We start from the raw sequence: 26,232 nt of genomic DNA on the forward strand, positions 1-26,232 counted from the left end.
TTTACCTGTTCACCAGTAATGCGTGTTCAGAATTGTAGAAGATTTTGTTGCTGAATTAGCAAATGTTGCCTGTTAAAATAGCAGAATGTTTGCTTAAACAACAATCATAACTGCTTCCCTTTATTCAGCAGTCAAACACGGTTGTTTTAGCAAAAGTTTTGCTATTTTGATTAATAAATTTCGCTGAGTGTAGGATTTGACTGAATTTGCATATTTATCGAAGAGGAAACAATAAAACAGATTTTTTTTATATTTTGTATTTAGGATTCATACTTTTAATACTTGAGGAACTTCAAAGTTTAGAAAAATATCCTGGACAACATAACGGTTAGCTTACTTTAAGGCGAACGATGCAACATTGATGCCAGCATTTAGCACAATGGTCTCTGGCGTGGTTGGTGCTCCCAAGCTAACCCATTTTCGTTTCAAAGCAGCATCGTGACGGGCCGATTGTATGGCGTGCTGTAAAGCGAATATAACACTGACAGCCAAACACATTGGGGGCTCTGCACAACTCTTGGAACTCATAAAGCCAGTCTTACTGCCTGAGCCACGTAACATTTCAATGCGAAAATCTATGGGAATATCCTTGGCTCCGGGTGGTTTGTAGGTCCAAGTGTTGTTTGTCAACAACTGCCCTGTTTGTCGATCATAGATAACCTGCTCTGTCAGCCAGTAACCAAGGCCCATAACGAATGCTCCTTCAATTTGGCCAATATCAATGTTGGGACTCAAACTTTCTCCCACATCTTGCAGAATATCAACGCGCTTGATCAAATGATTTCCCGTCAAAATATCCACTTCCACTTCGGTCAAAGCTAGAGAGTGTATGCTGTACTCCTGTATGTCGCCAAACTTGTATTGCTCACTGGCAATCAGATTGGTGGATTTTTCCCAAGCGACTTGCACCACCTGCTTCCAAGTGGCATTTTTCTCCAAGGACTTACGAATGGGCATTAAACGATCATTCAGGGTATTGCAACATTTGCGAATGGCATAGCCAATACATTCGCTACTCATGGAGGCTCCGCTCCAAAGGGCATTGGCACCATTTACGGTGTCGGTGCTTTCAATTTTAACAAACTCCAAAGGAATTCCCAGGATATGAGCAGCCACCTGAGCAGCTTTGGTATTAAGACCTGAAAGAGAGAGGCAGAGCGACAGAGAAAAAGTTCAGTTGTTGCTGATAATGTTAAAGTTCTTAACATACCTTGACCCATTTCAATGCCGCCATGAGAAATAACCACAGAACCATCTACATGATAAATGGTGACTGTGGCGGGATATGTACCAAACTTGGGAAAATATTCCAAGGGAAAATTCATGATTGCCAGACCCAGGCCTTTCTTGAGCCAACGATTTTGGGCATTGAACAGATCAATTTTCCCACGTCGTTTCTTATATTCTCTGGATTTGAGGAACTGAGGCAGCAACTCCTTCATTTTATTGCCTTCTTTGATATTCACCAGGCGAACATCGGCTGGATCTAGATTGCCCTCAAAGGCTATGTGCTCTATAATATTCTCAATCATGGCTATGCCTGAAAAATCACCAAGCTTGTTAAAAAATGGCACTTAAGTTCTAATTGTAGCTTCTACCTACCCTCCAGAGAACCAGGAGCTCGCATAAATGTAGAGCTGGGGGCATCTGTCAACACCACCTTTCCCTCTAGTTTAAGATTTTCTTCGCTAAAGGCATAACAACTTCTAAACGAATCTGGATAAACAGGTGGAGCATATTCATTGGAACTCCAACCGGCATCTTCATAGAAAATGTTTTGCAAGGCCACCAATTTACCATTTGCCTGTCCATGCACCTTGTAGTCGGAGCGACAAGCCCAACGTTTGCCCAGGGTATCCATCATGGACTCCAGAGATTGCACAAATCGAACAGGACGATTGAGTTTGTGGGCAGCCAGGGAGGCAGCACAGGCCACAAAATTACAGCGGCTGAGTTTGGATCCAAATGCACCTCCCAGACGGCGCACCTTCAACTGGACTTGGGCAGCCCTGAGCTGCAGCATTTTAGCAATACAAGCTTGGGTATGATTGTGCCATTGTGTGGAGGAGTAAACCTCTAAACTTTGCTCAGCTGGTATCACAACGCAGGTTTGAGGTTCCATGGCGAAGTGATACTGAAGACCCATTTCGAAGATACCATTTACTTCAAAATCTGCCGAGGCAGATAACTTAATTTCCGAGACATTGGATTTTAACACGGTTGAAATGCGATCCAAGCATTTATTTTCCAAGACATCCGCCATGGTGGGCATAATGCTGGAAGCATCGTCGTGCGTATAGTACACCTTGACTCTCGTGATGGCCCTTTCGGCTATATCTCTACTCTGGGCTACAATCATACCCAAAGGCTGATTATAAAAACGCACCAGGCCCGAAGTGAAAAGTTCCTCCACTGCATACATCTGTGCGGTATCAACAATGGAATTTACTCCAGGAATATCCTTGGCAGAAAAGAAGGCCACAACTCCGGGCATTTGTAAAGCTTGCGAGGCATCAATGCTTTCAATCATGTGACCCACCTTAGTGGCTCCCACAAAGGCACAATGCACCGTATTCTTGGAGGTTATAAGATCATTCATATACTTGGCCTCTCCGGCACATTGAATCAAAGCTATAATCACAGGAAAGAAAAATCAAAATAAAACAAGTAAAAGAGTGCTAAGTTCGGCCAGGCCGAATCTTATATACCCTTCACCATGGATCGCGTTTGTCAAGTTCTTTGGCCGATTTGTCTTTATAGACAAACAAAGGATAATAGATGGGAATTGCGATACTATTTCAGCTATACCAAGTTATGAACCGATTGGGAACATACAGGGTGGCTGATGAATATTGCTACAATGATGAATATTGCTACATTTTTTTTTCGGTGTATGGAATACATTTTTCTTTTATTCATGTTAAATTAAATTATTAAATTAATTATTAAATTATTATTAATTAAATTAATTAATTAATTAATTAAATTAATTATTAAATTATTATTATTAAATAGAAAAAAAGTTATTACATTTTTTTTTGGTAGCGGCTTTCATCAGCCACCCTGTACATAGACAAAGTATGGGTTGCCCAAAAAGTAATTGCGGATTTTTCATATAGTCGGCGTTGACAAATTTTTTCACAGTTTGTGACTCTGTAATTGCATTCTTTCTTCTGTCAGTTATCAGCTGTTACTTTTTGCTTGCTTTAGAAAAAAAGTGTAAAAAAAGTATATTTGATTAAAGTTCATTCTAAGTTTTATTAAACATGCATTTACTTTCTTTTAAAGAATCCGCAATAACTTTTTGGGCAAGCCAATAAAAAATTTCAGCCAAAACGGATAATAATTGTGTCCTCTAGAGGCTCAAGAAGTATAATGGGAAATGGGTTTATATGGGAGCTATATCAGGTTGTGTGCAGAAGTGCAATAGGGATATGGATTTTTTGGGAGCTATATCGGATTGTAAACCGATTTGGGCCATATTTGGCCTAGTTGTTGTTGGTCAAACCAAAATACTTTATGCAAAACTTAAGCAAAATCGCATAATTATTGCGCCCTCTAGAGGCTCAAGACGTAAAGATCCGAAATCGGTTTATATGGGAGCTATATTAGGTTACGAGCCAATTTAAACCATACATGGCATAGTTATTCATGTTCAAACTAAACCACTTCATGCAAAATTGCAACTAAATTAGATAATAATTGTGCCCTCTATCGGCTCAAGAGGTTAAGATCCGAAATCGGTTTATATGGGAGCTATATCAGGCTATGAACCCATGTAGGCCATACTCAACACAGTTGCTAACGGTCTAATCAAAACTCTTCATGCAAACTTTCAGCCAAATTGGGTACTAATTGTGCCCTCTAGCGTCGAAATCAAGATCTGAAATCGGTTTATATTGGAGCTATATTAGGTTGAGAACCGATTTGGGCCATATTTATCACAGTCGTTGATAGTCGAAACAAACCACTTCACTCTAATTTAAATTTTTCACGAAATCAAGATCCGAAATCGGATTACATGGGAGCCATATCAGGTTACAAACCGATTTACACCATAATTGGCACAGTCGTTGATGGTCAAACTAAACCACTTCATGCAAAATTGCATCCAAATTAGATAATAGTTGCGCCCTCTATCGGCTCAAGAAGCCAAGATCCGAAATCGGTTTATATGGGAGCTACATCAAGTTATCAACCGACTGAAGTCATCCTAAGCACAATTGTTAACAGTCTAACCAAATCACTTCATGCAAACTTTCAGCCAAATCGGGTACTAATTGTGCCCTCTAGCGGCGAAATCAAAATCTTAAATCGGTTTACATTGAAGCTATATCAGGTTATCAACTGACTGAAGTCATCCATAGCTCAGTTGTTAACGGTATAACCCAAACAATTTATGCAAAATTTCAGCCAAATCGGATACTAATTGCGCCCTCTATAGGCTCAAGTCAAAATCCGAGATCGGATTACATGGGAGCTATATAAGGTTATGAACCGATTTGGACCATACTTGTCGCAGTTTTTGATGGTCTAACCAAAACACTGCATGAAAAATTTCAACCAAATCGGACGATAATTGCGCCCTCTATCTTCTCACGAAGTCAAGATCCGAGATCGGATTACATGGAAGCTATATGAGGTTATAAACCGATTTGGATCATATTTGGCGCAGTTTTTGATGGTCTGAGCAAAACACTTCATGCAAAATTTCAACCAAATTAGATAATAATTGCGCCCTCTATCGGCTCACAAAGTCAAGATCCGAGATCGGATTAAATGGGAGCTATATCAGGCTATGAACCGATCTAAACCATACTCACCACGATTATTAACGGTCAAACCAAAACACTTTATACAAAATTTCAGCCAAATCGGATAATAATTGCGCCCTCTTGCGGCTCAAGAAATTAATGTAAGCAATCGGTTTATATGTAAGCAATATCAGGTTGAGAACCAACTTGGACCATACTTAACACAGTTGTTGATGGCCAAATCAAAGCACTCTATACAACATTTCAGCTAAATCGGATAATAATTGCGCCCTCTATCGGCTCAAGAAGTCAAGATACGAAATCGGTTTATATGGAAGCAATATGGGGTTATGAACCGATTTAGATCATACATAGCACAGTTTATTTATATTTAGATGATACTAAATTTCAGCCAAATCCGATAAGAACTGCTTTCATAAGAGGCTCACGAAGAAGTCAAAATCTGATATCGGTTTATACCAAAACATGGACCGATTTGGCTCATTTGCAATCCCAACTGACCTACACTAATATGAAGCATTTGTGCAAAATTTCTAGTGCTCGGCTTTACACCTTCGATAGTTAGCTTGCTTCGACAGACGGACGGGCGGACAGACGGACGGGCGGACAGACGGACGGGCGGACAGACGGATGGGTGGACAGACGGATGGATAGACAGACGGACGGCGGACAGACGGACGGGCGGACAGACGGATGGGCGGACAGACCGACGGGCGGACAGACGGACGGGCGGACAGACGGACAGAAGGACGGGCGGACAGACGGACAGAAGGACGGGCGGACAGACGGACAGAAGGACGGGCGGACAGACGGACGGGTGGACAGACGGACGGGTCTGACAGACGGACGGACGGACAGACGGACGGGCGGACAGACAGACGGACGGGCGGACAGACAGACGGACGAGCGGACAGACGGACGGGCGGACAGACGGACGGGCGGACAGACGGATGGGCGGACAGACGGTCGGTCGGACAGACGGACGGACGGACAGAAGGACTGAAATGGCTAAATCGACTAAGAATGTTAAAACAATAAAGAATATGCATTCTTTGTTGGGTCTCAGTTGTCAGGGCTCAGTGTTACCAATGGAATGACAAAATTAGAATACCCCCATCCTATGGTGGAGTGGAGACTTATTTGCTAAATTTAACTTGAAGAAACTATACCTTCCAACTTCTCTACTGGCTGCGTTACGGGATAAACACTTGGCCTGGTATCAAATGTCTGAAGGCCCGAGGAGGGGCCTCGCTTCAATAGAGGACCACCGCTAACATAATCCAGACGCACTGCATCCTTTGGACTCACTTCCAATAGAAATTTAAACATTAACCCTGAGGCCAACTTCAGGCGATATTCAGTAGAAGCATTGGACGATGCAGCATCAGGTTGCAATGTGCTATTTAGGGTTGAAAATAGACTCGCTACAACTGCTTTGTGGTAGAAGCACTGCCCCTTTAACATGTCCTCAACAGCAGAGGCATGTACAAAATCAGTGCTAATGCCACCAAAACATATTCGGGAAGTTTTTACAATACCCACGGCAGGCGTTTTCAATTCCAACAAAAATCCAGCATTTACATAGGCAACAGAATTTTGGGCCCTGGGCATAATCTAAGACAGGAGGAAGCAGATGGAGTAGAATTTTTTTCGAAATCCACATTGCACTTACCTTGTACGATTTGAATATGAAGTTTGCCCTAGGGTAGGCGGATAGCTCAAAAGCCAGAATTATTGTCTTCGGTGTAGTGTCACTTAGGAATTCTGCCATTGAAAGTGTTATGGGACTTCCATTGGGTGCTCGACAGGCTATCACTTTGGCATTTAGTGTCTCCAGCAATAGAAAAACATCCGAACTAAATTCTCTATGGGCTTTTTTAATTGAAATATTTCCGGCCAGTGTGCCATTCTGGTGAAAGGGTAAAAAGTCAAAGTTATCATTTGAATACGCATGCACTATGCTAAAAATACTGTTAGTCGTCTGCGCTCTAAGATTGTAAAACAAATTTAGATTATAAAAAAAAACAACATATAAAAGATTGCACTAATTTTATTACACTGATAACCCAATTTAAATTCATTTTTCTAGTTATAGTCCAGACATCAAAATTGTTATCGCCAGACACTGCAATTCATTATTTTAGCACATGTACTAAATTATTACGCACTTACTAAAATATATGGGGTTTATTTGTTTATTATCTGCTATAGTCTACGAAAACATTTTTAAGGAACAGACGGCAAACTTCTCATATAACAATATGAGTGTGCTGGTCATTTCAAGTTTTAAACTCAAAGATAAGGAACCTGCTTTTTATTGATAAGGTCGAACGCAAGTTTTTAGAAGGGTGCTATAGCATTTTTTTTTAACCGACGCACAGTGGGATGGAAACCAAAAAAACTTGTAAACAATTTGCGGTTTGAGAACGGTTTTTTAGCTATTATCATTATGGCAACACTGGTTTAAACAGCTCACGCACGTTTTGTGTTTTGTTTCCCTGGCAAACATCTTCAATTTTGGTCTATAATTTAACCGTGAATCGTCTTACAAACGAACAACGCTTGCAAATCATTGAATTTTATTATCAAAATGAGTGCTCTGTTAAGAAAGTTTATCGCGCGTTTCTTCCATTCCATCGAGAAAGCTCATTTTTGGCACAATGGGAAGAGAATTGTCGATTTTGGAGTGAAAATCACCCAGAAGCATTGCAAGAGCTACCAATGCATCCAGAAAAACTCATAGATTGGTGCGGTTCATGGGCTGGTGGCATCATTGGACCGTACTTCTTCAAAGATGATGCCACTCTAACGTAACGGTGAATGGTGAGGGCTACCGTGAGATAATTTTTTTTGGCCAAAATGCAAGAGCATGACTTGCATGTCATGTGGTTTCAACAAGACGGTGCCACATGCCACACAGCACGCCTAGCAATAGACTTATTGACAGGCGAGGTCGATAAACATTTTTTTCACGTTTGGGATCGGTCAATTGGCCGCCCAGAACGTACGATTTAACGCCTTTAGACTATTTTTGTGGGGCTATGCTAAAACTCATGTCTATACAGAAAAGCCCGCCTCAATTGACGCATTGTAAGACTACATTGAAGCATTTATTCATTAGATACTGGCTGAAATATTGGAAAGAGCATGGCAAAATTGGACCATTTGAAACGCAGTCATGGTCAATATATGCATGAAATAATCTTCAAACATTTAATTATATGGACCGTACTATCGATTCAAATGAAGATTTCATGCATTTTTCTGAATTTTACGAGGGTTGCCTTTTATATTTTGGGATTGGACATCCAAATTGATCACGTTGTGATATATGGAAGGCATTCATTTAGCTTGTTAGATGTACGATCGATCCGTGGAGCGAATATAGATTCGGATCATTAACTTGTTGCAGTAAAAGTTCGCACCCGTTTGAACATGGTGAGGAAAGTACGAACTGACACTGCACGGAAGCTAGACATTGAAAAGCTGCAAACACAACAAATGGCAGCGGCATATTCCACTCGACTGACCCAACTGCTCGATGAAAGCACTCCTTGTTCCGATGATATAATGGCGCAGTGGCAAACTATTGCCCAATCCATGGAAAATGCCGCCAAATTCTTACTTGGGTACCAGAAGCCTCCTCCAAGAAACCCATGGTACGACCAGGAGTGTCGAGATGCTACTGAAGCCGCATTCTTCTCTTCATGGAGAGGTATCGTGAGAGAAGGAGAGAGGAGAAACGTCTATTCCATAGAAAGAAAAAGGAAATGGAAAGACGTGAGTGTGAGCGAATAGAGATGTACAGGAGTCAGAATGAAGTCCGGAAATTCTACCGAAGAATTAAACATCAAACCGATGGCATTGGTGCAGGCACATCCTCCTGCAGAGACAGAGAAGGAAATCTGGTGACTGACACAGATAACATACTGGGGATATGGAAAGAACATTTTACCCAATTGCTAGTGTCCAATGTTGACGGCGAAGAGGATACCGCAGAACCAATCCCTGATGATGGTATAGAATGTTTACCTTCTATTCAGAATGAGGTCCAAGTAGCAGTGACCCGACTAAAGAACAACAAGGCAACAGGAGCCGACGGGTTACCCGCTGAACTATTTATGACCGGAGGCGACACGCTGATAAGGCGTATGCATCAGCTTGTCTGCACAATGTGGCTAGAAGAACGCATACCCGATGACTGGAACCTCAGCATACTATGTCCCGTACACAGGAAAGGAGACAAGACGGAATGTGCCAACTACAGAGGAATAAGTCTCCTCACCATCGCATACAAGATACTCTCGAGCGTACTGGGTGAAGGTTTAAAACCTAAAGTCAATGAGATAATTGGGCCCTATCAATGCGGCTGTAGACCTGGTAAATCCACCATGGACCAGATATTCACACTGCACCAAATCCTGGAAAAGACCCGAGAAGGACAAATCAACACCTATCATATCTTAGTTGACTACAAAGCCGCCTTCGATACTCCTTTACGTTCAAAGGTATTTCAAGCCATGTCTGAGTTTGGTATCCCTGCAAAATTAATAAGACTTTGCAGGATGACACTTGCCGATACGCGTTCCTCAGTAAGAATAGGAAAGAATCTCTCCGAACCATTTAATACCAAACGAGGTTTCAGACAAGGAGGCAGCCTATCGTGTGATCTCTTCAATATCTTGTTGGAGAAGACAATACGAGATGCAGATGTGTGTGTCGCCTATGCCGACGACATCGATATCATAGGTCGGTCACCGGAAGTAGTAACTTTAGCCTGTGAAAGAATCGAAAGAGAGTCAGTGAAAATGGGTCTGGCAGTAAATGGAGATAAGACGAAATGGATCGTTTCAACTCCCAAAAAGCTTTGCACAACCGAGCAGATAAAGAAAATGGAGAATACTGGCAAACAGATGCTACTTTGGACTAAGTAAGCAGTTTAGAAACAAGGCCACCTCTCGACAGACGAAGATCACACTATACAAGACACTGATACTACCCGTGCTGTTATATGGTTTTGAAGCATGGGTACTTGTAAAGGCAGATGAGGCAGTGCTTGGAGTATTTGAGAGAAAGATTCTTCGTAAAATATAAGGACCAGTTTGCGTTAATGGAGAATATAGGCGACGTATGAACCACGAGCTGTATGACGAAGATATTACGGCTGCGTTGGTTAGGTCATGTTGTCAGAATGGATGAAGAAGCTCCATCAAAGAAGTCTTTTGAAGGCAAACACGTTGGTACACGCAAACCGGGAAGATCAAAAGCCCGATGGAAAGGTCAAGTTGTGGGAGACACCTCGAAACTTGGTGTCAGAGATTCTAGAATGAGCGCAGAGGATCGAGGCGCTTGGAAAGCTATTCTACGTTCGGCTAGTGGAACAAATATTCTGTCATAGCCAATTAAAGTAAAGTAAAGTAAGCAACGTTCAAAGTGTAATATTTACGGTTGACAAATGACAAAATTGTTGCAAGTTATACAAAATCTGACGAACATATATATTGGAGCTATATCTAAATCTGAACAGATTTCGAGCAAACTTTTCAGATATTGTGGTAATCGACAAGGTAAGCGTTGTCCCAAATTTTGGCAAGTTTGGTCAATAAATGCCCGAGCAGTGGCTCTAGAAGTGAAAATCGGGCGATATACATATATGACAGCTATATCTAAATCTGGGACGATTTCTAAGAAATTCTTCAGCATTGTCGAGGGCATAAGAAAATACTTCCTGCCAAATTATGAGAGAATCGGTTAACAAATGAGCACTTTATTACAATATCTCTTAAAATCGGACGAACATATATATGGGAGCTATACCTAACTATGAAACGATTAAGAGCAAACTTCCCGTATAGTGTGGTATTCGTCAAGGAAGGCGTTGTGCAAAATTTTGTCAAGATTGGTCAACAAATGCACTTGCTGTAACTTTTGAAGTGAAAATCGGGCGATGTATATAAATAAGAGCTATATCTAAATCTGAAATGATTTCCATGGAATTCACCAGTAATGTCGAAAGTCATGAGAAAATCCTTTCTGCTAAACTTCGAGAGAATCGGTTAACAAATGATCATTTTATTGCAGTATTTCTGCAAAACGGAAGAACATATATATGGGAGCAATATCCAAATCTGAACTGATTTCTATGAAATTCGCCTGTAATATCGGAAGTCATAAAAAAATTCTTCCTACCAAATTTCAAGAGAATCGGTTAACAAATGACAATTTTATTGCAGTATTACTGCAAATCGGAAGAATGTATATGAGAGCTATATTCAAATTTGAACCGATCTTTTCCAATTTCACAAGGCGTCGTCTCTAGGCCGAAAAACATCTCTGTATCAAATTTTAAGACGATCGGTTAAAAACTGCAACCTGTACTTTGTACACAAATTTACATGGACAAGACAGACAGACGGACATAGTTAAATCGAATCAGAAAGTGATTCTGAGTCGACCGGTTTACTTATCAATGGGTCTATCTCTCTTCCTTCCCATAATAGAATACGCAATACGACCCGGCCGAAGTTAGTACCAAAATATTGTCATATAATACTTACATTTCTCACCGGCACATTGGCTATAAGTTGAAAATGTTCCCATAGCTCTTGGCAATACTGGAAACCATTCGTGTTCGCTACTTTTTTAAAGATATCCATAGTTTCGGAAAGGGTCAGGCCAGCACCCAAAGTCAATTTGTCTTTGGTCAATTTGAACTCCTTCAATTCTGCCAATTCATGGATATCAATGAAATGCTTGATATGCTCCGAACGACGATAAACCCCATGGGCAGTATTGCCTCCCACCAACATATATTCCTCATCCGCTGGTATTTGGCTGAGCATATGAATTAATTCCTTGAGATTTTGAGGCCAAGACCAAAAGCTGCCATCGGCATAGCGTAGAGGCTTAGGTTTATGGCATTGACCCGAACACAAGGCTCCCGAATCGCTTTTGGGACATTTTTTGCCAACCAGATCTTCAATGTCATTGCATTCGGCGGGCAGCCGTATATTACTATCGCAAGCAAAAGATTTCATAGCATCCAAAATGGGTCGATAACCAGTGCAGCGACATATATTACCACTGAAGGCGTTCTCGATTTCTTCCATGCTGGCCTGACCTCCCTTGGACTCCAATAAGCTGTACATGTTCATGACAAAACCCGGAGTGCAGTAACCGCATTGACTTGCATTTAGTTTGGCCATGCGTTTTTGTATGGGATGATAGCCATCGAGTTGATTTCCAATGCCCTCGCTGGTGGTGATTTCCCAAGATCCACAAGTGTTCAGTAATGCCAGGCACTATAAAAGATAAACAGAAAAAACAAAAAAACAAAAACATTTTTGAAAAAATAAAAATAAGAACAAGTACCAATCTTTCTCCCTCCTTTTTACTTAAAAATGGTTTATGGTAACCCTTTTTGGCACATAACTTTAGTTCTCAATTTAAATTCGAAGCAGTCGCATGAAATGAGCAAAATGCATACTAAATCTATTAAATAATAATCAAATAAAAACCATTTTTTTCATAGAAAAAATAAAGTTCGTGTTAACTAACCGGAACATTCATTAACATTATGTTAAAAACTTTGGTTTCCTCGTACACTTTTAAGGTAATTTAGAAAATATGACAACATTACGCAGCCACTCGAATTGCTGCGTACTCAAAAATTTGCACAACATTTTACGGATAGTCGTTCGTTTTCCAGTACAATGATGGAAAAATGACGGAACTTTGCCAATACCACTTGGTATTATTTTGTTCGCGTCATTGGCAAAGATTTTTAATACCATTTGGTATCAATTCAATACCAGACAAACGAGGCAATTAAGAATCGACGGCGTCACATTTGTATTCTTGCCATCGCGCCAGAAGTGTTGTTGAGCTTTGTACTTAAAATATTTATTTTGGTTCATTAGGGGCTAGAATAATAAATAACGATTTGTTACTAAATCCAATAACGGTCTGGTGCTAAAACCAACAACAGATTGGTATTAACACCAATACCCGCTCGGTAATTAGGTTAGTACCAAACGGTACTAATTTTATGTTTCATCCATACCATCCGGTATTGTTTTCGCAGCACACGGTGTTGCTTTACTATCAATACCGTATGGTATTGAAATGAGCACATTTGGTATCAACTTTTCTCTGGGTGTAAGAGAGTGTGAAAGCGAAAAACGTTTGGTGAGTTTTTAAATGAGACGTCGCAAATTTTTATTCCCCCAAAAAAGTTTCTCCTCCTACAAATATTTATTGCCAAGTTAGTACATGAACACACCTAAAATTATGCGGCAATCGTTAAACAAACAAGTAAAAAGGCGTTAAGTTCGGCCGGGCCGAACTTTGGATACCCACCACCTCGGGTATATATGTAAACCACCTTTCGTCATAATCCGGTGGACCAAATCTGACACGGATATTGAGAGGTCCAATAAGTATAAGCCATTGTTCAATTTTGTAGAACAAAATATTGGTCTTTTGGTAGCCATATCCAAATATGGACCAATCCGAACCATATAAATACGACACGGATGTCGAAAAGCCTTATATAAGTCAGTGTGTCAAACTTTAGCGAAATCGGATTATAAATGTGCCCTTATGGAGCGGCGAAAGCAAAATCGGGCAATAAATGCGTCTTTTATGGGCCCAAGAACTTACATCGAGAGATAGGTCTATATGGCGACTATATCCAAATTATGACCGATCTGAGTCAAATTGAAGAAGATTATTGAAGGGCCTAACATAACTCACTGTCCCAAATTTTGGCAAAATCGGACAATAAATGCGCCTTTTATGGCCCCAAGACCTTAAATCGAGAGTTCGGTCTATATGGCAGCCATATCCAAATCTGGACCGATCTGGTGCAAAATGAAGAAGGATGTCCAGCGGCCTAACACAACTCACTGTCCCAAATAATGGCAACATCGGACAATAAATGCGCCTTTTATAGGCCCAAGACCTTACATTCAAAGATCGGTCTATATGGCAGCTATATCCAAATCTGGACCGATCTGGGCCAAATTGAAGAAGGATGTTGACTGGCCTAACACAACTTATTGTCTCAAATGTCAGCAAAATCAGATAATAAATGAGGCTTCTATGGGCCTAAGACCCTAAATGGGCGGATCGGTCTATATGGGTTTATATGGGAGCTATATCATGTCATAAACCGATTTGGACCGTACTTGACATAGTTGTTGAGATTCTCAACATAACACTATATATACAATTTTAGCCAAATCGGTCGAAAATTGCGGCTTGTAAGAGCTCAAGAAGTCAAAGCGGGAGATCAATTTATATGGGAGCTATATCTAAATCTGAACCGATATGGCCCATTTGCAATCTACAATGACCTAAGTCAATAAGAAGTATCTGTGCAAAATTTCAAGTAGTGAGCTTTACGCATTGAACCCCTATCGTGATTTTGGCAGACGCATATGGCCAGATCGACTCAGAATGTCGAGACGATCAAGAATATATATATTTATGGGGTCGTAGACCAATATTTCGAGGTATTACAAACGGAATGACTATATTCGTATACCCCCATCCTATGGTGGTGGGTATAAAAAGACATTAAATTCGTCCGGGTCGAACTTTGAATTCTCATCACTTCTGTTATATATGTATATCATTATATTGGGTTGCCCAAAAAGTAATAGCGGATTTTTCATATAGTCGGCGTTGACAAATTTTTTCACAGCTTGTGACTCTGTAATTGCATTCTTTCTTCTGTGAGTTATGAGCTGTTACTTTTAGCTTGCTTTAGAAAAAAAAAGTATAGAAAAAATATATTTGATTAAAGTTCATTCCTAGTTTTATTAAAAATGCATTTACTTTCTTTTAAAAAATCCGCAATTACTTTTTGGGCAACCCAATGCATAAATTAATCAAACATTATCAATTGCCCGAATACAAGACCAACCAAATTCCAGCAACTTCGATCAACAACACTTATAATAAAACTGTCATATCGGCGATCTACTGACCTCCTAAATACAATATTGATGAAGATAAATTTTTAGAATACTTCACGACCCGAGGACCGAAATTTATTTCAGCTGGAGCCTATAATGCAAAACACACATTTTAAGGATCACGCTTAATTACACCCAGAGGCAGACAACTCTACAGCACAATAACATCTTCCAAGCTGGACGCTTTTTCAAGTGGGTAACCAGATCTAATTGACTTCGCGGTAGTAGGAAATATAAAACGCGAAAACATGATAGTTCATCCATCGTTAGACGTTACATCTAAACACTCCCCAACGATCCTCACTCTGCTCTGAAAATAAATACTATAATTCGATCACAGACTGTACTAAATATAAGAAATACATTTACACTCATTTAGCTGGGGAAATTCCACTGCGATCACAAGATGATACACAGAAAGCAGTCAAATTATCCACCGACGTTTTTAACTAACTCGAATACGGTAGTTTCCACAAACGTCCGGTTACAACAAAGCTCCTCAACTTTACAATCAACTAGTATCGACACCCTCATCAGAGAGAAAAGGAATCTCAGAAAAGAATGGCAAAGACATCGATCTCCGAATTTGACAATGAATCTTCGAAGAAGTCAGAGGAAACTAAACCTCGCATTAAAAGAAGCTGAAGAACCCGAACTCAAGAACTACTTACGTAGCTTGGAACCAGAAGCAAATGACTTCAATCTCTGGAAAGCCAAAAAATGCATTTGACGCTTAATGAAATCTAATTATCTATAAAAGATTTGAAGTTAAAGAAATCGCCAGGTGGCGTTATTAATAACGCAAAAAATGATGAAAGAACTCGCGCAATCAGCTGTTAGAATATTATTATTCATCTTTAATGGCATATTACGTCTTGTATATATTTCCCAATTTCGGAAATGATCTGAAATAATTATGAAATCAGAAACCCGGCAAGGACCCTACACGAATAAAATCCTATATACCCATAAGTCTTCTATCAATTTTATCAAACTTATTTGAAAAAAGTTTACTGACAAAAATTAAAACCTTATATATTGAAAGACAACGTAATACCTGACCACCAGTTCGGTTTTCGAGAGTCATAGCACCGCAGAACCAATGCACCGTCAACTTCTATAAGAAAAGCATATGAGAATAAACAGTACGGTTCAGCGTTGCTCATAGACATATCCCAAGCATTGAACAATTTGTGGCATGAAGGATTCAAAGGTTAGGTTAGGTTAAAAAGAGGGTGCATATATTAATCTGCCCCATGCCATTACGAACATACACCTAAACCAGTAACCGAATTGTTATGCGCTCTAAAAACTTTAAAGTATAAAGTCGAAAAAAATAATTTTAAATTAGGAATTCTGTGCTACTTAAAAAATGAATTATTGTTTTCAATACCACTTCCCTAAGTTGGTTCATGTCTGGCATTGTGCCCCGTTTAAGTGGCGGTAGCTGTTAGACGCAAAAGCCAGGCAATGCCAAAGGAAATGCTCCAACGTCTCATTATCTTCCCCGCATGCCCTACACATGATATCACTTGCCGCACCGGTTTTACATAAATGAGCTCATAGTCCCGCTATGATACCTATAGCTATACTGATCTCCTACTTGCTTCCTTTCAGTAATAGCCTCGTCTTCTCACGATCTGGATGCCCCCATAGGATTTTCGCCGACCTACCGACCGTTTTGCTGTTCCACAATGTTGCATGCGCATTCGTCGCCAACTCCCTGAACTCGGACTGCGTCGTCCCGAAAAGCTTTGGGTTAACCACGTTTATTGACGGCAGTCGTCTGGCCTTCACCGCCAAATCTTGCAAATGCAAATTTTGAACATGAAAATTCTACTAAGGAACAGGGGAAAACTTCTCACATATCAATGAGTGGAGTCCGATTCAATTTTTAGCTCAATGATAAGGGGCCTCCTTTTTTTGGCCGAATCCGAATGGCGTGCCGCAGTGCGACACCTCTTTGAAAAGAAGTTTTACATGGCATAGTACCTCACAAATGTTGCCAGCTTTAGGAGGGGAAAACCACCGCTGAATTTTTTTTCTGATGGTCTCGCCAGGATTCGAACCTCTGCGCTACGGTGGCCTCCGGAAGGATTTTCTTATGTCTTTTAATATTACTGGTAATTTTCATAGAAATCGGTTCATATATATATATATAGCTGCCATATATGCATTTCGCCCGATTTTAACTTCTAGGTTCACGGCAAGCGCATTATTGACCAATTTTGCCAAAATTGTGTACAACTCTTTCCTTGATGCCTATCACAATATCTAAGAAGTTAAGTTAAAATTGGTTCATATATAGATGTAGCTCTCATATATAGATTTACATCACATGTTGGCTAATTTGCAATAATATTGTCATTCATGAACCGTAGTTATTACAGTTTGAACATATTTGCTCGAAATGTGATAGGGATTGTTTAATATTCCATTTGAAAACATTCAGCGAGGTCCATCAAAATTGGTTCAGAATTAGACTTAGCTCCCACTTTGTACCTATAGGGTAGGTGTAGGGTATTATTAAGTCCGCACCACCCGACTTTTGCCTTTTCTTATTGGTTTTACTATTCAATTGTCCATTTGAATATTTATTTCACTTTAAATACATAATCTCCGCATTAGGACCCAATACTATTTTCTCGCCTGACTGTGGCCTTTCTTTACCGGTTTTACTATTCAATTGTCCATTTTAAACTTTATTGCAATTTACATACAAAATCTGCATCAGGACCGAATACTAATTTCTCTCTCTCTCCCTTTTCTTTCTCACATAATAAATAATGTGTGGTAACCCTTTTTGCACATAATTTTAGTTCGGGCTTTTAATTTCGGTGCAGTCGGATGCAATTGGAGAAGTGCGTATTAAAACTCCTCATAAACGCTAAAGATGAGCAAATCATATCGGAAATTGTTATTAATCGTGAAATTTGTGTGTCATTTAACATAGTGTAAAGAAATATCCATGAAATGTTAGTTATTTTTACAACAAATTAAGTGTTTAATGTTGCAGCAGCCTCTTGCTTTATAAATGTTGGCCTCTGCTGCCTACCATTCCAACGTGGTGAATTGTTAAATGTAAACAAAGCAAATGCTTGGTGTGTTCTTATTTATTTTTTTTTTTTTTTTTTGTAATGTGCGCTAATAAGCGTGTGTGTGTGAAAGTGTGTGAAAAAAATGGTAGAAATAATTGCTATTGCGTGGTGAACAAACAATCTGATTGAGATCAACGAAAAATGGGCATAGAAGAACAGCAACTACAAGACATTTTAAGAGAAGAGAGGGCATGAAATGGTAAGTTATTACTTTGTATATACATAAGAGTTTATTGCTTTTGGAAACTGGACAAAATGGGCCAAATACCTTATATATAGCCATATTATGAGTAGGTTTTTTTCCCTTATAAAGAACCTTTCTATATAAAATCGAGGTAATATTTAATCATATTTCTACCTTACCTTTTTTTTTGAATACCTATTACGAGTATTGGCAAACACAGGTATTCGCGAAACTTAATGAAGTTTTAAAGTAGGCTTATTTGACAGTTCTATAAAAGAACTCTGTCAAATAAATCTCCTTTAAAGCAGCAGTAAGTTTTGTCCATATTCACAAAACTTAATTTTAAAGTAGGCTTATTTGACAGTTCTATAAAGGCACTCTGTCAAATAAACCTCCGCTGAAGTTTGCATGATTATGACCTCTTAAGTCTCCAGATGTGCCAAGTATGGTCTCAATCGGTTCATAACCTGATATTTGTATCTCTCATAGAAACGGACCTCGCGATTTTACTACTTTAGCCTCCAGAGGACGCAATTCTTAGCCGATATGGCTAAAATTTTGCATTTTATACTTATAAAGGGTGATTTTTTTGAGGTTAGGATTTTCATGCATTAGTATTTGACAGATCACGTGGGATTTCAGACATGGTGTCAAAGAGAAAGATGCTCAGTATGCTTTGACATTTCATCATGAATAGACTTACTAACGAGCAACGCTTGCAAATCATTGAATTTTATTACCAAAATCAGTGTTCGGTTCGAAATGTGTTCATTCACCGTAACGTTGCGTCCAACAGCATCTTTGAAAAAATACGGTCCAATGATTCCACCAGCGTACAAACCACACCAAACAGTGCATTTTTCGGGATGCATGGGCAGTTCTTGAACGGCTTCTGGTTGCTCTTCACTCCAAATGCGGCAATTTTGCTTATTTACGTAGCCATTCAACCAGAAATGAGCCTCATCGCTGAACGGTGAATGAACACATTTCGAACCGAACACTGATTTTGGTAATAAAATTCAATGATTTGCAAGCGTTGCTCGTTAGTAAGTCTATTCATGATGAAATGTCAAAGCATACTGAGCATCTTTCTCTTTGACACCATGTCTGTAATCCCACGTGATCTGTCAAATACTAATGCATGAAAATCCTAACCTCAAAAAAATCACCCTTTATAAAGGCACTCTGTCAAATAAACCTTCGCTAAAGCAGCATTAGGTTTTATGAATATGGGCAAAAGAAAAAAGTCAAGCTTTAGTGTCAAATAGGTTGGGGAATTTTGTGTGATTTTTTGTCCAGCAAATTTAAAGTTATTGCGACGTAATAATGGAAGTATTTTTGTGCCCCCCGTTTGTAACACATCGAAACATACATCTGAGAACCAACAAATTATATATATTCTTGATCGTCTTGACATTCTTAGTCGAATAATCCATGTCCGCCTGTCAAAAGCACGCTATCTTTAGGAGGAATAAAATTAGCGCTTGAAATTTTGCACAAATACTTCCTATAAGTGCAAGTTTGTTAGGACTGTAGATGGGCCATATCGGTCCGTGTTTTGATATACAGAGCTCCCACATAAACCAATCTTGGATTTTGACTTCTTGAGTCTAACTGTGCCAAGTATGGTCTCAAACGGTTCATAACCGGATATAAGTATCTCCCATATAAACGGACCTCCCGATTTTACTGCCTTAGAGGGCGCAATTCTTAGCCGGTATGGAAATTTTGCACTTGTGACTTCTACTATGGTACCCAGCATCCAAACCAATTATGGCCCGAATCGGCTCATAACCTAAAATATTTCCAATGGCATGGAAATTTTGTTCCATTATCATTTGTTTGCCTATAAGGAGATACCAGATTCGGGCCGGTCGAACTTAGCACGCTTTTTTACTTTTTTCCAGTTTTCTTGTTGCGCCTTTACAGAAGTAGAGCTTTATTAATTTATTTATAATTTCACTTAACTTATACTAAATGTAAGAGAATTTGACTACTATGGCCACCAGCTAAGTCTATTAAAAATTGTATATCTAGTTGAATAATTGCGTTAGTTCGGAATATAAATTCAAATACCTTGTTAAAATTTTCTTTGCTAGGTGTTTTTTACCCTCCATTTTGAATGAAGTGTTTTGTTATGACTTTCAACAACTGCACAAAATACGGTTTAAATCGGTCCATAACCTGATATAGCTGCCATATAAACCGATCTTGAGTCTTGACTTCTTGAGGCTCTATAGGGCGCAATTATTTTCTGATTAGGGTAAAATTTTGAACAACGGTTTCTTGCAAGACCTTCAAAATACGTGTCAAATATGGTCTGAATCGGTCTATAGCCTAATACAGCTCCCCTATAATACGATCTCCCTATTTTATTTTTAGAGTTATTGAGTCTCTAAAGGGCACAATTCTTATCCGATATGGATGAAATTTTGTTTTGGTATTATTTCCAACAACTATGCTTAGTATGATTACCAGAGATGGTCCGTAAGACGATTTTTTAGGTTTCCGACTGTCAAAAAGTTGTAAAAGTCGAAAACGTCGTATACTTGTATAAAACGTAGAAAAAGTCGCAAACGTCATAAACCTTAATAACTCAGTGTAAAAGTTTGATTTTTAACAAATATTATTGTCACTTATTTGTTGTATATAGAAGAGTTTATATGTAAAAAAATTTCGCAATAAAAGAAATATTAAGTTTTTTTTTAATTTTTGCATTTACATTTTTCACACAATAAATTGGAAATATACGCAAATTTCAAGTCAATTTATAAAGTAACGTTTAAGGATTTTTTTGTGAAGCAAAAAATCAATAAATTATTAGTTTTCATCAATTATATTTAGAAATTGCAATTATTTTGTATCCTTTTGCAAAATTATTTGCTTCTCCCTTTTTAATTTGCTTTTTGAAAGCTGTTGTAAACGACATATGTTAAAAATGCATGACATCTGAGGAAGTGTCAAGTGAAATGGTACATGGAGTGTTAATTATGTTATTCAATAACAATACTTAAAAATAACATTACTTATTCAATAAAATACTTAACACGCCATCTTCCATTTCACTTGACATTACCTCACATTAGCATACTTAACACGCCATCTACCATTTCACTTGACACTACCTCAGATGTCATTCATTTTATAACAATATTGGTAAAAATCGTGTAAACCTACGGTAGCTTTTTCTAATTCTGAACCGATTTTTTTCAATTTCAATATTGTTCGTCTCCAGGAGGAAAAAATTACTTATGCCAAAATTTTTAGTTAATCAGATCAAAAATTCGACATATTTTCGTTCGAATTTTTTTTTCTGTCAGAAACCTAGTTTTTTGGCTAGGTTTACAACGTTTTCGACGTATGTAATATACGTCGGAAATGTATGTCATATACGTCACTATTTCTGACAGGCCATCTCTGATGATTACAATCAAACCATTAACTGATACAGTTGCTAAATAAACCGATCTCCAGATTAGACTTCTTGAGCTTTTAGAGGGTGTAATTCTTATCCGAATAGGCTGAAATTTTGCCATTTCGTTGAGAAATGACTTTCAACCTGTTATAGCCGTCATATAAACCCATCTCCCGATTAGATTTCTTGAGCTTCTTGAGGGCGCAATTCTTATTGGCTGAAATTTTATATGGGGTGCACTGGGTGAAGTATTGCCTAAATCACTCCATAACTTGATATAGCTGCCATATAAACCGATCTTCCGATTAGTCTTCTTAAGCTTCTAGAAGGTACAGTTCTTATCCGATTTGGATGAAATTTTGCACATATCGGTTTTGTATTACTTCCAGCAAGTGTGGTTGATATCTGTCTATAACCTGATATAGCCGCCATATAAACCGATCACCCAATAAGACTTCTAGAGCTTCTAGAGGGTGTAATTCTTATCCGATTTGGCTGAAATTTTGCACATATCGGTTCTGTATGACTACCAACAACTGTGTCAAGTATGGTCTAAATCGGTTTATAGCCTGGTATAGCTGCACATATCTGTTCTGTATGACTGACTGTATGACCAACAACTGTGCCAAGTATGGTCTAAATCGGTTTATAGCCTGGTATAACTGCCACCGTAGCGTAGAGGTTAGAGTGTCCGCCTATGCCGCTGAACGCCTGGGTTCGAATCCAGGCGAGACCATCAGAAAATTTTTTTTCAGCAGTGGTTTTCCCCTCCAAATGCTGGCAACATTTGTGAGGTACTATACCATGTAAAACTTCTCTCCAAAGAGGTGTCGCACTGCGTCTCGCCGTTCGGACTCGGCTATAAAAAGGAGCCCCCTTATCATTGAGCTTAAACTTGAATGGGACTGCACTTATTGATATGTGAGAAGTTTGCCCCTGTTCCTTAGTAGAATTTTCATGGGCAAAATTTGCGATTTGCAATAAGAAAATCCCTCCTGCAAAATTTCGAAAGAATCCGTTTAAAACTGAGCACTTTCTGGCAATATTTCTCAAAATAAAACGAACATATACATGGGAGCTATACCTAAATCTGAACCGATTTTGAGCAAACTTGTCAGATACTGTGGAAGTCGTCGGGGAAAGCGTTGTGCGAAGTTTTGGGAAGATTGGTCAATAAATGCGATTGCAGTGGCTCTAGGAGTAAAAATCGGACGATAAATGTACATGAGAGCCTTATCTATATCTGAACCGACTTCTTTGAAATTCATTAGTAATGTCGAGAGTCATTAGAAAATCTTTCTTTCCAAATTTCGAGGGAATCGGTTAACAAAGGACCATTTTATTGCATTATTACTGAAAATTGGACGAAAATATATATGGGAGCTTTATACAGATCTGAACCGATTTTTTTCCAATTTCAATAGGCTTCGTCTCTACCAAATTTTAAGACAATCGGATGAAAATTGCGACCTGTACTTTGTACACAAATTAAAATGAATAGATGGACAGACAGACAGACGGACGTAGCTAAATCGAATTAGAAAGTGATTCTGATTCGATCGGTATACTTTCAATGGATCTATCTCTCTTCCCTTTAGGTGTTACAAACAAATTCACTAAGTTATAATACCCTGTACCACAGTAGTGGTGTAGGGTATAAAAAGTTAGTAAGTTGGTTCAATATAAGTGCGTTAAATTGGTTGACAACTTGTTCTTCTAGGTACCACAACCTTGAAAAGAAGAATTTAACCCAAATTGCCTTCTCAACAATGTCAACTTAGCCCCTTTTCACAAGTAATTCAAAACTTCTTTAAACACAAATATTTTCATTCACTTCGACAGTTTTTCACTTTATCACCGAACAAATACTTACCGAATTGGCTGACCAGGTTTTAATTTCCCCCGTAGCAGGATTTTTGCCTTTGATTGAGACCACACAGGCGCCACAACCACCCTCTAGGCACATAAATTTGGTGGCCATCAAATGGGCATGATCTCTGAGAAAGGTGTTTAATGTTATGTCCGGTGCCAAGGATGTAAGATCCACTGCCATAGAAAAGAAATATAAAGTAACGTTCTACCACCATAAAGTATCTTGCCTTACCATTGTATGGAGTTCCGTTTATTTTAAACTGCATTGTTCCCTTCTTCAATTCGTCTTCCTTATTAACAGGCTTACATTCGACACCATTCATGTTTTCTATTATCCTGGCAAATTTGCCCACCAATAAAGACAAAGTTTTTTAATGAGACAGTTTCTAACTGAAGATATTTCTGCAATGAAAAATTAGTTTCTAGCCTTTCAGTGCTTGATAGTTGTTGCTATCGCTGCTATTATTTATTTTTTCTTATTAAATACACCCAAATACTTGTGAACCGATAAGTTTCCAACTAAAACACACAATCGAAATGAGACATAGTAATCACGAGTGCCTCCATATAAAAGCTTTCAAATGCTAGGAATATAGAGTTTGAAAATTGGCATTTTGCTAATCTTAGAATACGGAATCATTAAAAACATGTTATTATCAAATTTTGCGTATTTTTTGCCAAAAATAGCAAAACGGCGGTTATACTCATCTCGTCTTACTGCTTGACATGCCTCGATGTACTTAAGATCTAAAAAAAGATATTCTAGTTTGGTCAAAAGTCGAATGCTGTCTACAACCACAGTTTCCTCTCGTTCATTCATAAACGCTTGACTTTTGATTTAATTAACGAATAAAATTTGCAAATTTTGCCCATGAACATTCTACTAAGGAACAGGGGCAAACTTCTTACATATCAATGAGTGCAGTCCGATTCCGAGTTTAAGCTCAATGATAAGGGGCCTCCATTGTATAACCGAGTCCGAACGGGGTGTCGCAGTGCGACACCTCTTTGGAGAGAAGTTTAACAAGGCATAGTACCTCACAAATGTTGCCAGCATTAGGGGGGGATAACCACCGCTGAAATTTTTTTTTAATGGTCTCACCAGGATTCGAACCCTGGCGTTCAGCGTCATAGGCGGACATATTAACCTCTGCGCTACGGTGGCCTCTGAATAAGCAAATGTTTTTTGTTAAAAAAATTGGAATAAATATGAATTTTTGAAACAAAACAAGTAAAAACTTGTTGAGTTCAGCCGTGCCTAACTTTGGATACCCACCACCATGGATATATTAATCATCATTTTCTTACTATAACTCCGCTAACATATCCATAGTTATATCTAAATAGGGGCTTGTCTGCATCATATTATATTCAGGTCCCGAGAACTCTTATACAAGTAACAGTTTCAGCGAAATTAGACAAGAAATCCGTTTCTGTGGAATTAGGACCCTATATTGCAACATCGGTCTATATGTCAGCTATATTTCTATATAGTCTGATCTGGATCATATTTGGATCGTATGTCGGGAGGCTTAAAATAACTCACTATTTCAAATTCAACGAAATCGGGTAACAAATAAAGCTTTTATAGGCTTCAGACCCTTAATCGCCAGATCGTTCTATATGTCAGCCAGGGACGTAGCCAGGATTTTATTTGGGGGGGCCCATCCCACCTTTTTTCAAAATCGAAAATTAACGAAATTCTTGTTACTGTGAAATTGGTAAAGATACCTAATTTCTATTTTTTTTAAATTGTGGTAGCTATTGGTAGCAGAAACTGACACATCAGCGGTGGCATTTGGTCATAAAGTCAGAGCAGAATTTTACACTGATTGCCAACAAAGTGCAAATATCTTTTAAAAGTTATTTTAATAGCTTCGAACGCTAGACAATGGCACCTTTTTTGGTACTTTTTTGTTTCTAAATGTCCAAAAACTGTATCTGAATTCCAAAATTCAAAGCTCTGCTCAATTAACAAACAAGGTACCAAAAAGTACCAATTGCCGCACTATACGTACCATTTTTCCCACTTTCGGTACTATTTTGGAAATTTTTTGTCACGAAATCTTATTTTTTCGAGACGCCTTTTAATTTGAGCCCCAAAATCATATTCTAGCCCCATCCGTTCGCGCTGGGTAAAATGTCACCATTTCGTACTTCTTAGTACCGAAACGTACGAAAATCACAAAACCCCATCATATCGCGCGCGGCCTACGACCCAAGACCCACATTCGTGCCAAATTTCATGACACTAACTTAAGCCGTTTGGGCTGGGCATTGATCAGTCAGCCAATCAGTCAGTCACGCGACCTTGGGCCTGAAGCCCAAGGTGTCGGGAGGCCTAAGGCAACTCAACATTTCAAATTTCAGTGAAATCGGGAAATTAATGCAGCTGTTATGGGCTTTCGACCCTTTATCGAGAGATCGGCCTATAAGGCAGCTATATCTAACTATAGTCCAATCTTAATCATATTTAGGTCTGATGTCGGGACGCTTTAAACGACTAACTGTTTTAAATTTTATCGAAATCGGGTAATAAATGCAACTTGTATGGGCCTTAGACCCTGAACCGGCAGATCGGTCTACATGGTAGCTATAGAAGATCTTATCCTGCGTGCACCAGAAAGACGTATATGTGCCAAATTTCAGCTCAATATCTCAATTTTTGTAAAGTGATTACAACAGACGGACGGACGGCACGCGGACATCATTAAATCGCCGTAAAAATTTACTACGATCCGAAATATATATACCTTGTAGGATCGGAAATGGATATTTCGATGTGCTGCAAACGGAATGACTAAATGAAAATAACCCCTATCCTATGGTAGTGGGTATAAAAAGTATTTGTTTTATGATTGTCCTAAGTGCCCGGGGTCAATTAAACACGATTAATTTGGGACCTTAC

General features: G+C 38.9%; 1 protein-coding gene across 1 annotated transcript; it reads right to left on the bottom strand.

Annotated features, from left to right (window-relative positions):
- Nucleotides 1-247: 247 nt before the first annotated feature.
- Nucleotides 248-23,707, bottom strand: LOC106082773 (uncharacterized). The gene is made up of 8 exons (XM_013245503.2): nt 23,557-23,707; nt 23,326-23,498; nt 11,333-12,076; nt 6,448-6,684; nt 5,945-6,389; nt 1,603-2,631; nt 1,211-1,540; nt 248-1,139 (listed from the first exon to the last, which is right to left on the bottom strand). The coding sequence occupies exons 1-8, from the start codon at nt 23,645-23,647 to the stop codon at nt 334-336; spliced, it is 3,855 nt and encodes a 1,284-aa protein (XP_013100957.2). The 5' UTR covers nt 23,648-23,707; the 3' UTR covers nt 248-333.
- Nucleotides 23,708-26,232: the final 2,525 nt, after the last annotated feature.

The sequence above is a fragment of the Stomoxys calcitrans genome, chromosome 3 (assembly GCF_963082655.1).
Source record: "Stomoxys calcitrans chromosome 3, idStoCalc2.1, whole genome shotgun sequence".
NCBI classification, from domain to species: Eukaryota; Metazoa; Arthropoda; class Insecta; order Diptera; family Muscidae; genus Stomoxys; species Stomoxys calcitrans.